The following is a 15,742-nucleotide window of genomic DNA, read 5'->3' on the forward strand; positions in this document are numbered from 1 at the left end:
AGGAGCGAAACAATATCTCCTTCTGGAAGCATCGAGGACTATGGAAAGACATTGAGTCTTTGCTAACGGAAAAAGTGCATATTAATATGTTGGTATGCGGATATATGCGAAAAGCATCCGCGCAGCAGTCGGAATGATCAAAATAAGTTGGAACATTCTCGGGCTAGAATGTTATGGCGACATTATTTATGTTTCATCAAACTGGATCTGATTGTTATAACTTATACATGCATTCATGGTTTAACTGTTAACCTTGTCACAGTGTGGATATAACTCTTAGCATATGAGCATATATCATAAACATACAGTTGTGTATTCACATTTTATTCATTTATAAGTGGCGTATATGTTGTCATCTGTACTTGATAGTCACACTTATTATAGTGTGTTTATTTATCTATATACATGATTCATCATGCATATATTGGTGTGCATCATTATGCATATGGTTTATGTATGGTTGAGAACATATAAGCCTATCATACACATTCAGTTGTGTATTTTCATTTTATTTATATATCAGGGGCATGTATGAGTCTTCAATACTTAATGGTCACACTAATTATAGTGTTTATACTCCAAATGAAACACCAACAAAAGCATTTTCCGGTGTTTTTTTTTTGGAGGTGGCTCTATACACACATAGTTTTTCAGTAGAAAACCACAAAATATAATTTATACGCATCAAATATCAAAACGATGACTGTAGCACTGTAGGTATTTTTAAAAGTTTTTCAAAAAGTTTTTTCGTGTTTTTTGTATCATAATTTTTAAAAATTATCTACCAGCAATACAAATCGATAGAAAATTATTTGACACGTTTAATGATGGATAACCCCGTCAGGCACATAAAAGATTTAACACTTCATAACATTAATAGATATTATCATTGCAATTTTTCGAGTATTTCCCCCAAAACATGCTATTTTCATATCTTCTTACTCTTTTGCCCAAACAAATGAAAAAGATTGCACATTTCGTGTTACGTGGACAATTTCTATTGTTTGTGTCATTAGCCATTACGAGACAACCAATTAACTGACTTTTTTCACCCTCCCCTTTTTTTTGGCTTGGGAACTGCATCATGATTCTGCTCTAACTTAAAATGTGGACCAAATATGAATATGTTACTTATTTGAGTTAGAACAAAATACCACAAATAAATCTTTACGGCTGCAAATGTAAGTGCACAATACAAACAAGCATATCACATTAAAATACTTCATTGTAATGCGCCATCTGATTGGTTTAAACAGTCACATGATAGGGCGAACAAAACGTCTTCTTTCCCGATAAATTAATATCATCCCTTTGGATTTAATAGAGATATAGGAAATAAACATAGAAAGAAAGAAGGACATTCACGACGATTTTGCTGATTAGAATTCTAGTTATCCAATGGAGTTCGGTAAAATGAACAAGTTATTCAAAAATGTTTGGGATATATGAATATTCATTCACCCAGAAAAATTTCCGTTGGTCGTATGATTTTTCTTGGAAAAATGAAAAATAAATCATGTCTCTTTCACCATTAAGCAACAAATGTGAGGTATGCACAACAGTGGGTACATTAATAGATAACAATTTTGAATATTTATCGTACATGGTAGTTAATTTGTGCGTAAAATCCGTATTTTTCATTAAATGAACTTACTACTATAGGATGATTAAAAGGGATTGTTATTAATTGAGTGAATTGCTAATGGATGATGGATGAACTAAAAAACACACGAGCTATGAGGATGGTATTATATTTCAACGTAATAACAAACTTAAAAAGAGTATTCTAATTTAGGCACATCACGAATTTACTATTTGCTCATTATATTTTTGAAAACCGTATTTGTTTATTTTTTCCCCCGATGCCTTTCTAACATTTTATCCGTATACCATACATGTTGTTGCATACTTTAAAAAAACTAACTTAAAAGTGTGTACATTAACATTACACAATAATTTGGTATAAGGACCGAATGATATAAAAACTATCTACAAATGAATAAAACGTTTCTATGAAGACAATGCATAATGAAAAAGTTTAATGTCAGTAGATTACTTGCATAACAATGCTTTTACCAGTTTTATCCTCAATTAGGAAAAGGTTCGACTTCTTCGTTTTTAAAGCCGTTCAATCATTCGCAAACATTAAAGCAATGATGATTCACACATACACGAACAATAACATTTTTAAAATTGTAATAAGTTATCCGGCACCTAAAAACCAAACGTTCAATGATGATAAAAGTTAAAATTGAAAAGCATTATTAGGCATCCGGCACCTTCACACCAAATGTCTAATAATGATAAATTTGCATGTTTTTTTGGTGGGATGTGTTAATTTGAGCCGTATCTTTAAACTATTCCCTTTCCGGTTTCTTCTGGATCTTCGTCCATCATATGGTGGTCGTGCTTCGGTCGTTCCTGATGGTTACGTTGGTGAACGAGCTGTTCGTCTTCCCGTCAGTACTCTCCAGGTTCAGCATGCCTCTCACCCTCTTGATTCGGCACTGCAGCATGTCTAACAGAGACGCCCGGAACTGTGTGCTCATCAGAAAGAAGATCCAGAAATTACAGGCGTAACTAAGTAACGAGAAAGCCGAAGATATGGTGTGCCACAGAATGTCGGCTTCCTCAGACAATACGCCTCGTATTTGATCCGTCGCCAACTCGTGGGCGTAAATCAGAAAGGTGATGCCGTCTTGGATTTCTGCGACAAGGAAAACTACGAGAATGACAATAACCAGCATGTTTATCCTTCGGAGTTGCTCCTTTTTATAAGAATCCGAGGTTTTGAATCTGATGCTTCGCTGGTGTAGCAGCAGCGCAAGTGCTACAGTGGTTATGAAGAGTATGATAACAGGAAGAAGGCGAGTCAGAAACCCAGAGAAAATGTAATACACCATCATTGATCTCTTAATGCCGAATGCTTCATATTGATACACAATCACCGCAATTATCACAATGACTGCTACTTTTATTATTGTTGTCTTGGCGTTGCATATCCTCGAATAATAAAATGGCGTGCAGACGGCAAGTAGACGCTGCCATCCCAACAAGGCCGTAAACCAGTTGGAGGTCATGCGAAATATGCTGTATATGACATAGAGTACATGGTTTGTAACACACCAATCGTAGGTCATGTACAGATTTTTGTAGTTTCCCGCCATGTTAAAATAAATTGACTCCGGCAGTCGTGTTAGGCAGATTATGGTGTCAGAAATGGCCAACGAAGTGAGAACAATGGTGGTGGGGGAGCGGTGGCTCCTGAAGATGAAAACCGAAATAAGCAGCGCGTTGGTGATGATGGTCATGATTGCGATGATGAATGTGAGAGGTCCACGAATTGGAATCTCCCAGTCGGCTTTCAACTCTAACTGCCCATAATAGTCATTGTACCCGGAATGGTTTCCATAATTGTACTGGTTAGAATAATTTTTATTGCCTTTATAGTCCCTCTCCATTGTGCAGTTTTAGTCGTTGCTCACCAAAGGACTCTCTGTAAATATTCACATGTTATCTATTCGGTTTATAGTTCTCAGAATGCGCAACGCGCCGGGTTTATGTGATCTAATCTCTGTCAAGTGTGTATATCCATAGATGGGAATAATTACCGCTCTGGTATATAACTATACTTTATGCATTTCTGTTTCCTCTCTTTAAGTATGTTAACAAACACGATTTATGTCTAACTTCGTCTCCAGTGAAATGTCTTATCAGAAGGGCAGGTTTTTGTTGCAGAGTACTTAACCTTTACATATTTACGTCTCCAGATGCTTATTTTTAGACTTGGTTGCACCAGAGCGACTTCTAAGACCATCAGTTACGGGATGTTTTGTGCAGCCATGGTCGGGACACTGCAGTTGCCTGCCCAAAAGGTTGCAAAGTCCACGTGCTTGTAGTGTTGGTGCCCTTAACGACATCGGCGATTGTCATGGACACGGATGAGGCCTTGAATAAGCAAACTAGATACAGCCTTTTAAGTACACTTTCGCGATTTATATAGTTGTTTGTTAATTGTAAAACACTTTTAATTAGTTTTTAGATGGTCTGAAGATCTTTCAAAATATGCAAAACAAGATTAAACATCAATAAAAATATGACAAACATAATGCAGTTTGTTCCATCACCTGCTGTAATAAGTGTAGACCATGAACCATTTGAAAAAGTGGAAGATTTCACGTATCTTGGAAATGTCACCAGTGAAGCCAATGCAATATCAAAAGGTATTGGAAGCAACCTACAGAAGGCAACCATATAATTTCAACAACCAAATGAGATATGGAAAAACAGCAACATCAGCATAATGAAAAAAACTAAAATAAACAACAGAAATGTAGTTTCAGTACTTCTATATGTATCAGAATGTTGGATAATCACTCAGAAAGATTCTCAGAGGCTCTCAGGATTCCACAACAGAAACTTAAGAAAAAACTGCAAAATTTACTGGCCAAACAAGATCACCAACGAGGCACTGTACGAGAAAACAGGTCAAAGAAATATCATTACCCAGCGAAAACAAAGATGGTTTGAAAATACAGTAAGAAGGTATCCAAAAACATCTCAAAAATTATATATATATATATATATATATATATATATATATATATATATATATATATATATATATATATATATATATATATATATATATATATATATATATATATATATATATATATATATATTATAACATTGTGTATATATATATATATATATACGCTTCGTGCTTTTTCAAAATAATAATATAATATTTTAATAATATTATTTTTCCGTAGGGAAGATAATGCAATATTGCATATGAGATTTAATTGTCGAATGTATTTTCAAATTTCAAAAATATTTTCATTTAAATTTACTTCCTAGCGTACTTTATATCATGATGAAATCAATCACAAGCAACATTTCAAATTTTATTCAGTTTAAATAGAAAAACTGGCATGGCAACAAAGACAAAAAATTAGAAATTTAAAGTGATATCGAACTTTAAACTTTTGAAGTTCGATTCTTAATAAACACACAGGTCCTTTAACTATTAATCAACAATTAATGACATTCAAATGATAGTTAACTCTGTTCTTAATGTACGGACTTCTATTATGTTCCACAAACGTTGAAACTTTGCTTTGACCCAGTATATTTACAGTATATTTACATCTTTAACACAGTAATGAATTTATCGTAAATAGTACGAAAACTTTAAGCAATATGAGTTGCAATTTTCATGATGAAATGTTTTTAACGAAAATGTTATTAGTTACTTAAATGCAAAAATATCACGGTTTTTAAATTTCTTTTCGCCAATTTCTTGTGAAAAGGGCCGTTAATGAGCCTTAATTGGAGCGAAATTGAATTATTGTTGTCCTGTACAAAAATTGATTTGCTATATGTTCCTTAGAAGAAATATCTTTCCTCTGACAAAAATTAATGATTTTTTCCAACCTTATGTATCATAAAAGTTTAAGTTACATGCAGACTTAACATACTAGCAGATTTTTACAGCAAAATAAAATTCTATAAAAAAATACAGCTCATATTGCTTTAATTATAATTAATAATTTAGATAAAAGAAACAGCTAATTTGTCTTTAATGGGAATTGGAGTCTGACATCATCATGATTTTTTCGTGTAGTATCTAATTAGACGGAGGCTGTTAACAGCCTCTGTATATTGTGATTGTCAAATCATGAGGATTCCTTAAGCACCATCTAGTGTATTTTACAAGCTGATAAGAGTGTCGTGCGTGAACAAAAATAGATAGAATTGACAAAATAGCGTTTATATGATGCAAATAATAGCCATATTATATATCATTAAAACTGGTACCATATAACTGAACTTGAGTTCTCTGCAATTTCAAAATAAATAGAAAATTTACTAAGTTCATTTGTTTATTGTGTCCATAGACTTAACGAGAGAGAGAGAGAGAGAGAGAGAGAGAGAGAGAGAGAGAGAGAGAGAGAGAGAGAGGGAGAGAGATTTCTGTTGAGAAAAAAAGAAGTGTACGAATTAAACTTCACACAGTATATCAATCTTTAAATCAAACATCACAAACAGTGTATCATAATTCAATCATGTACTTCATTGTTTCTCTTTGCTAGAAATCAAAACATCACAAACAGTGTAGAATACTTCATTGTTAGGCTTGCTTCCTTTCTCTTTACTTGAAATCAAACATCACAAACAGTGTAGAATACTTCATTGATAGGCGTGCTTTCTTTCTCTTTACTTGAAATCGAACATCACAAACAGTGTAGAATACTTCATTGTTAAGTATGCTTCCGTTCTCTTTCCTTGAAATCAAACATCACAAACAGTGTAGAATACGTGTACTTCATTGTTAGCCATACTGTTTTTTTCTCTTTGCTAGAAGTCAAAACATCACAAACAGTGTTGAATACTTCTTTGTTAGGCTTGCTTCCTCTCTCTTTACTTGAAATCAAACATCACAAATAGTGTAGAATACTTCATTGTTAGGCATTCTTCTGTTCAAATCTTTACTTGAAATGAAAACTAATAGAACGAAACTTTTTCCCTTACCTTGGGAGGAACACATCGTGCACCTCACGCGTTGATTTGATTACAATTAACAGGGGTAACACGTAGACTTGGAATGAAACTGCATGCTGGATTCAATCACAATGTACTATATTCTTTTGTGGATACTAATTTAATGAATATATAATATCAGTATATTTTAAATGAATGTACGTAAAATTACGTCTAAAAGCGCCCTCTCTCTCTCTCTCTCTCTCTCTCTCTCTCTCTCTCATAATAAGAGATTATCTGGATCGACGACACTCGTTAATCAAGAAACCCCTTCTGCAAAATAGAAAAGAAACATCTAGGATAAGCCGTTTTCTACCTTGGGTTTGCAAATCACTATACACAGGAAATTATATCGATTTAAACTAAATATACATAAGAAAAGAAATGTGTACAGAAATAGTTTGCATTGTATTTTTCGAGTTCGAGTTGTATGCATTTAATAACATGTACAGTTTCCCATGTTGTTTTGTGATGCAAAATAATTTTTCCTCCTTCCTTTTTTGTAAAAAATAAACACCTTTAAGTAGTAATATAACAAGCTTATAATGTTAAAATAAGAGAACAACACTAATTATTTTAATACAAGTTGCTGTCCTTTAAAAAAGGACTGCAATACGTGGACCATTTGCATGTTTTTCCAACGAAAACGTGAAAGCCTTAAAATTATCACAGATTCCAGCGACTTTAGTCCCCTGCTTTTAACCACTTAATTTGTTCGTTTTATAATGTATATGTATAGTTGACTTTTAATCTCAAAATTTAAAGGGTCATACTTCTAAAATAATTATGATCTATATTAATGAAGACTGCATGTATAGTATCAAGCATTCGGGGAATTCTACTATTTGCTCATACATTACGCTTCGCACTACTTTGTTTACTATGCAGATAAACAGAATAACATAACCTTATTTCATAATATTGACAGTTTATATCACATGCCGATCATTTCTTTAAAAGGAATTAATATTTTGTTTCTGTAATGTTTACCAACAACTTTACAATTACAGCGCCTTTGAACTTATATGTTTATATGGCATGAATCCCGATTCAGATAAACCTGTGCTAGCCTGGTTCCCTGAGCTACCCATTACACACAGGAACCAGGCTAGCTCATGCGCAGGTTGAATTTTTCCCATAGCATCCGGTTTAACCTCGCTTATATATTTTCTGCGTGGACCTCAGGGTCCACGCAATTATTTACCTCACTCTGATGTCAACCTGAAAAATATCCTCGCGACCTTGAATTGCCATAATACTAAACCGCTTCGCGAATATTCTAACATGATAAGCGGTAAGCGCGCTGATTTTCCTGAAATAAAAAAAAATCATATAAATTCTCTTTAGTATAATTTCCTCCGAAATGATGCCTCCGTCTATCAGTACTTTCAGTACTTTGTATTATGTTAGGTTGCTAAAGGTTTTCAACCAATCGATAAACTAGGCGTGTAGGTTTCAGTATTATCAGTTTCAACAGAGCTATGAATTACAGTTAATTTCCCTAAACAATAGAACTTAAGGGTCATACTTAGTGAATGCGAATATAAAATGATGATTCTAATGTATGGTGGGTTATCTCTCCATGATTTAGCTTATTTGTTCTATATGAAATTCAAATTAAATAATGACAAAACTATGTAACACACACTCATTATATAAAAAGGCATAGAAGTGGTATAAAATGACACTAATGGAAGATTCAGGAATGCTTACAATACCAAACATATACAAGTCTGAAGTTCTGTAAGCTCTAAAATCTAAGAGCTAGAAGATGGAGGACTACATACTAATCTAATGACCTGGTCTTACAAGAGTATTTTATTTTGAAAATAATTATATGATATGATATTCCCCCGTTTTCGACAAACGATAGACGACATAAACAAGTAACATTGATTTCGTTTTACTTCACCTTTTTTCTAGTTCCTTACAAAGAAAAATATAACAAGGGCACCACAAAGCGGAGCATCCCCTCTCGACATGGATTATTGTAGGAGGAAATGCATTATTTAGAAAAATATGTAAATGTATCAGATCAGAATAAATATTACACACTACTTAAAACTAGTTTGAATTCGTAATATATATTTTGTCCCAATCCGCAAGTTTTGTGGTGTATAAATTGGAGGAGGTGGGTACATTTACGTGGTTGTACAGTTTTCCTATGCTAGTACTTCGTTTGTTTACGAAAATTTAAAAAGTATTAATCAATTGCTTTGAAAATCAATAGGGTTTGTCATTTTACCACGCAAGGAAGTGTTCAAAGTTAAATGAATATTCATGAAAAGCACCCCTGCGAATGTGTTCGGAATGTTTTCTTTATCGTTGCTAAGTACGTAATATATCCAGAGGTGCTCGAATGAAAGTTCACGAGACTTCACCGAAATGTGTTCAATTCCTGTGAAATTTCGAGCGGAAGTATAAGTGTTAGGATAAAATTCTCAAAATACGTGAGTACTGGTCGTTTTTCATATCATATCCTACTTTGATTTATGTTAAAACGTGGAAAGCTTTTAAGATGTATGTCTTATTCCACCATCTAACAGTTATTTATATTAAACGATAATATTCAGAACAGAGTTATCGTTCGTGTTCAAACACGTGTAGAGTGATTGAAAATATAAACACTGGATCGCTTAATAATATCATAGCCATGTTTGATGCTTGTATTGTGCAATACCATGTTTAAAAAAAAATAATGGGTGTCTGTTTTGCATAAAAACTTAGTATATCGAGCAATTTTCAAAGAACATTCTGCATAAAATAGTATAGTCTATTTCACTATTGATGTTATTGGACATTTTCGGTTGGGTGAACATTTACTACGACTTGCAATTACAGATAAACTGTATGGAACCCTAAAGACACTAAAATTCTGCATGTATTACGTATAAATGTTTTTGAAATGCTGCATTTTTCTAATATGGCAAATAAATAAGTGTTTCATGTCCAAGTTCATAATCATACACTAAAAGCCGATTGAATTTAGATAAAAAATTACAACACTTAAACATCTTATTCTATTGAAAGCGGGATGTAGCAAGGCTAACGACTTTCTTCATTAGAACTAACTCCCAGTGGAGTGAAGTTGAAGAGATGTTTGTCATTAATTCTGTACATCCATGTATTCATTCTATGAAATAACTGGCGAAATTCCCGATTCGATCGTCGATATTGCTCGTGATATGTTTGAGTTTCAAAGCGATGCAATCCCAGCACATCACCTGATTACGTCAAACAACAGAGCACTGCTCTTCTTAAATTGGTTGAGATGTTACTCTACATATCATATGCTATCATCTTTATTTAACATTTATTTAGCGTAACAACAGTGAAAGAGGAACTATCATATCTTATCGAATTATTTCAAGTGTATTGTTTTCAATTTGTATCTTGGCCAACCATAAACAAATGGGGGCAGATGTTAATTGTTTGGCAAAATTGTCATCTGCAGTAGGTGCAATAGATGGAACATCCTTTAAAATATACCGACCAAAGACAGACCCTAAGAACTTTATCATTCGGGTTATAGACATTTACATGCTATTTACGCACATATTGTACAAGCATTGACAATTTGTGTAAAATACGGCATATTCGGTTTGGATTTCCAGGTCCAAATGATTGCAAGCAGTACGCCCTCCTCTCTAACTTTGTCGAAAAAGAACTCCCCCTTCCTGGGGAGTGCGTTTTACTTGCTGAGAAAATTTGCTCAAATCGTTATCCAGTTAGGACTTCGTTGACTGAACAGCAAATAAATAGAGAAACACCACAAGGTTAGACGAAAATACAACAGAATTATATCATCAAACAGAGATCAACCGCAAAACTGAAAGCCTATGAAACAATATATTGTTACTACTCCCTTGTTTTATTTGGGGGGGGGGGGGGTGCTGTCTATGTGTGTGCAAAATACTTAAGGTACCAGTTTATAAAGTTGTCATAGAATTTAAATGATACATTTTATATACATGTACCTGTAGCAAATCAAGAGTTTATACATTTTTTTTACGGTTTAACAACGAGCGCATTGTTAGTGTAAGAATGTTATCGCCATATATTTTGTGAAACTTTTGTCATATCGTAAATTTTGAATTTACCGGGTGGCAGTAAATACAAAATTTACAAGTTGTCATGTTTTAAATATTGTATATACCACCACCCGGTTAATGCAAAATTAACAACAAGACACTGTACACTTTTAGTGAGAAGTGCGCTCCATACCATCGTAGTCGCTGTTTATAGTAAATGTTCGTCCAACCGAAAATGTCCATTACTAGGTCAGGCGCGGATCGAAAATTAATCCTCAGAAGGGACCTCTTTTAAGCATGTTAGTTGTTGCAACAGCAGACAAAAACTAATTTTTGTATTGTCACATTTACTAGTATTTCTAGACCACATTTTATTCACCAATTAATGAAGATAAAATTTAAAATCAATAAACCTCTAGATTTTATAATTGACCACAAGAACCTAGATTCTGTGAAATAGACTATAAACACAGGCACGATTTTTACTGCGAAACTGAAAGGGTCAAATAAAACCACGTGGTCTAAAATTTGAATGACAATAACATTCGCAGGGGTGAAAAGGTTCTCTTTTAATTTTGCTAAAACTGAAAATTGACACACATACATATATGTACATACACACAGATGCACAGTAGCGATGCTCTATCCCCCCAACCACAAATTGCGCGAGGGGTAATAAAATTGCTGTTCGTGATATTAACATATCAGTGCTACCACACAAAATTGCATATGCCGAAAAAAAGATTTACAATATATCATATCAGGATTACATGAGAGAAAAATATTGCATGAATACTGTATATGAATATGTGTTTATCAGAAAATAAATGAATAAATCCTCCTTGTATTGATAATTTACAAGATTGGAGGGGATACTCACTATCTATATACATATACAACCACATAGTATACACATTTTACATATCCGTAAATACACAGAAACATAAGTCATACATAATTATACACGCACATATGTACATGTATTTATATCTGGACCACACTTATCGAAGGGTTTCACTACCATCTGTCAAATTATGTGTCGATGTTAGATATTCCTTGGTATACAACTGAGAGACAGTCTCCCTCGGGGATGGGGGTATATATACATAATAGTTAGAAATATAATTAGATATTCATAGCATATGTGCAAACTTATGGAAGGTTTTTTTCCTTCCATTTGATGTAAACTAGATGATAACCCGCACGAGTGTGGGAATTGACACTTAACAAATAAATGATATAATGCACTAATGTTGAATCATCTTTTTCCGTATATAGTGTGTCTGATTTTTTTCTTTATAGTTTTCTTAACCTATTCTTTAAAATTGAAATATAAAAAAGAACACTGCATAGCTGGATACATAGAAAAGGGATGAAAAATTTAAATTGAATTAGATTATATACATGAACATGGCCTAAATTCTTTCTTTTTTTTTTTACCAGTGATTGGGTAAATAATGTCTAAATTTTGTTATTTAGATCAAATTTCACCAATATTTTTATCCTTTTCCAAAATGTGTAGTTAAGATAAAAGACTGATTTGAAAAATATATTGGGGAGAGTAACAACCCCCCCCCCCCCACCCCAATTTAACTTCCCCGTTTCGTAACACAATGTATAAAGTTTACTACCAATCTGTCGTGGTATTAAAATGTATGAAATTTAAAAAAAAAAACGCTAGAGTATGCATATTTATTTGCATTGTTTTTAAACCAAAGTTGTCATTTTCAAAGTATCTCGTTCCAAACTTTCCGCCATTGTGTATTTTAGTCAAACCACGTTATAAAGCCCTTTAGGCTTTATTGGATTTGATCACGCCCCGACCAAAATTATCATCTCATAATACTCAAAGAATGATTCCTTATTCCTTATTGTTTGTGGCAGTTGGGCTATACCACCCCTGCGAATGTGTTCGGAATGTTTTCTTTATCGTTGCTGAGTATGTAATAAATCCAGAGGTACTCGAATGAAAGTTCACGAGACTTCACCGAGATTTGTTCAGTTCCTGTGAAATTTCGAGCGGAAGTATAAGTGTTCTGGTAATATTCTCAAAAATACGTAAGTACTGGTCAATTTTCATATCATATCCTACTTTGATTTATGTAAAAACATCAAAATCTTTTAAGATGTAACTATGTCTTATTTCACCATCTAGCTGTTATTTGAATTTAACGATGATATTAGTTATCGTTCGTGTTCAACCACGTGTAAAGTGGTTGAAAATATAAACATTGGGTTGCTAAACAAAATCATAGCAATGTTTGATGCTTGTGGTGTGCAATACTATGTTTTAAACAAAAATAATTGGTGAATGTTTTGCATAAAAACTTAGTATATCGAGCAATTTTCAAGGAACATTCTGCATAAAATAATATAGTCTCTTTCACTATTGATGTTATAACTAGGTCAGGCGCGGATCGAAAATTGGGATCTCTATTACGCATGTTAATTGTTGCAACAGCAGAAAAAAAAACTAATTTTTGTATTGTCACATTTATTTTTAGAACATATTTTATCCACCAATTAATGAAAATAGTTTAAAATCATATACGTCTAGAATTCATATTTGACAACAAGTACCTAGATTCTATAAAATAGACTATAAACACGAGGCACGATTTTTACTGCGAAACTGAAAGGGTCAAATAAAACCACGTGTTCTAAAATTTGAATGACAATAACATTCGCAGGGGTGTATACTCTTTTTGCAATGCTTATTTACATCTTTAGAGAGTTACTTACATACAAAGTAAACTTTTGTACGATTTATATGCAATTGTTGTCAATTTTGATGCGTTGGGGGGGGGGGGGGGGTAGGAAACTACAGAGACACTCAACTTGGGTGTGATACATATGCCTGTCTATACCTTCTATTCTTTCTTGTTGATGTATCAATGAATGAATTATACATGTAACAAATTACAACAATGGATTTTGAAAAATTCATGCACAATCAAATTTGTAAAATTTTACTGTTCTCTGCACAAGAAATCGGCAATGTGAACAAATTGGCACCCTATTATCCCTACCTTTAATTGTACAGAATATGTATCCTTCTATATTGAAAACAATGCCAAAAGTAAGACTCATAAGAAGTTGTTTACTCAAGAAAAGGGGAAAAAAATTGTATATATTAATAATTCCGTATGATGTGATAATATTTCAATGATTAGTTTATAACCATAGTACTAGTGTATGTCTGTATACATAAAAAACGATAAGTAATGCTTATATTTATTGGTGAAACCTGGACTGATTATTTATATTTAGATTAAAACATATTTTAGATACTACAATGTAATCTTCATGCGCGGAGGGGGTCTATAAAGGAGGGGGTCAGGGGGTATGGACTTTCCTCGGGAAAATTTTTACACAAAAAGGGTTAATAAAGCCGGGGTTTAAACTATTGGTGGTGAAATACCCCAGGGTTCAAACGCATCAGGTGGAAATGCACCAGGGCAAACAAAATCACTTAGATCTGCGAAACACACTGCATTATTACTAGTCTACTTGAATATTCTATGTAAAAATAAATACAAACAATTATTTAGTTAGCTAGGGATCATTAAAAATTACTCAATGAGTTTAAGCAACATTCACAAACAATATGTACAGAATTTATCAATTTTACACAAATATTTTCTTCAAAACTGTTTCTTGCTACCATATGTAAACATTTTGTAGAAGCATTCTCTATTTACCAAGAGATACAATCGAAAAATTCATGTGTTTTTATAACTTCCTTGGAATATGATTGGGCTAACTTTGGTGTCGTAAACAAAATTCATAAATCTTATTTGAATAGTATTTGTAGTAAATATATGTAGATATACTTCACCGAAATTGTAAACAGTGGTTGCTGAATATTGGCTGCAGGTCTATAGTTCCGGGTCTGAAAACATACGGATTAGCGTCTTGGAAGCTACAGTGCCTCCCTTAAAATGAAGATGCAATTTGCGACCAACAAAATTTGCGCTAGTTTGGACTTATTAATCCTACTTCCGAACATACTCTGTACAGATCTTTAATTCAAAAAAAATCTTATACTACATATATTGTTATTTAACATGCCTCTGAAATTATTTTAAACACCATTACCAGCCCTTAAAGTGAAGCATACAGGGGGTTTTTTTTCACATGTACCTGTACTACCAGAACTACTGTATTTTTGTAAACTGTAGTATTTTACTATGGCACCGTGGCCCCTAGGTCGTCCATTCGAATTCTTTTCAGACATACAAATAGCTGTGTATCTTATGTGGTTTTTAAGATGATGATGAAGGGACAGACCAATGACAAAATTGATAATCGTATATGATCATTTTCTGTCGTTGCTTTATGAAAACCAAATGCAGATAATCGATGCATTGATACACACATTAAGGATTACATTAGTATTATATGATAGTACTTTATGCTTACGAAAATCGGTACCCAGTTTACTCCAGAAAGTACATTTATATATCCAGGTAGACATTGATATGCATGCTACATTATTAAGATTATGAGTTTACAAATGAATCTTTCGATACACAAAGTAATCAAGTAGAGAGCAGCAATACCTGATCAATATAAATGTTGGCAAATCTGTCTGCTGACAATTACAAAAGGCAAGTAGAATGCAAAATATGTTTTAAAATTAACGGAAAATAAACATAGAAAACACAACTTTTCATTAACATTTCTTAGATTTGCATATCCTCTTTAAAAAGAGTTCATGCATAAGCCTCAAGATGGCTGTGATGATATACTAGTATCGGATCGAGGGAACAGTTTTCATTTCAGAAGCAATTAAACCGTTAGATGTCTGTATATTGAACAAGAAAATTATGAGAGGTAATTTGTAGGAAGAAATCGGATCTATTACTTTTGACGTGGAATACATTACTGTAATGTTTCTTCCACTACGTTAAGAAAAACATTTAATCATCGTAAATGTAATGTATTATTAAGACAATCATTTTTCTTGTAGAAATTGATAATGTATGAATATAAATTTTACTTGACATTTGTTGAAAGAAAATCTGCTGTAATGACATTAGAATAAAAAAGGGGGGGGGGGTGCATGAATTTGAATTACATATATTAATATTTTTCTTTAATAAAATCATGATTATATCATCTTTGAAAATTTTTAATCTCCCTGAAATTAAAAAAATATATAA

At 33.1% G+C, this 15,742-nt stretch overlaps 1 protein-coding gene across 1 annotated transcript; it reads right to left on the reverse strand.

The window, feature by feature from the left end:
- Positions 1-1,935: 1,935 nt before the first annotated feature.
- Positions 1,936-3,461, reverse strand: LOC128178365 (medium-wave-sensitive opsin 1-like). The gene has a single exon (XM_052845488.1). The coding sequence runs from the start codon at positions 3,459-3,461 to the stop codon at positions 2,394-2,396; it is 1,068 nt and encodes a 355-aa protein (XP_052701448.1). The 3' UTR covers positions 1,936-2,393.
- Positions 3,462-15,742: the final 12,281 nt, after the last annotated feature.

This window comes from Crassostrea angulata, chromosome 3 (genome assembly GCF_025612915.1).
Source record: "Crassostrea angulata isolate pt1a10 chromosome 3, ASM2561291v2, whole genome shotgun sequence".
Taxonomy (NCBI): Eukaryota; Metazoa; Mollusca; class Bivalvia; order Ostreida; family Ostreidae; genus Magallana; species Magallana angulata.

Coding starts and splice junctions, on each gene's coding strand:
- LOC128178365 (XM_052845488.1), bottom strand. CDS start 3,461: ATGGAGAGGGACTATAAAGGCAATAAAAATTATTCTAACCAGTACAAT.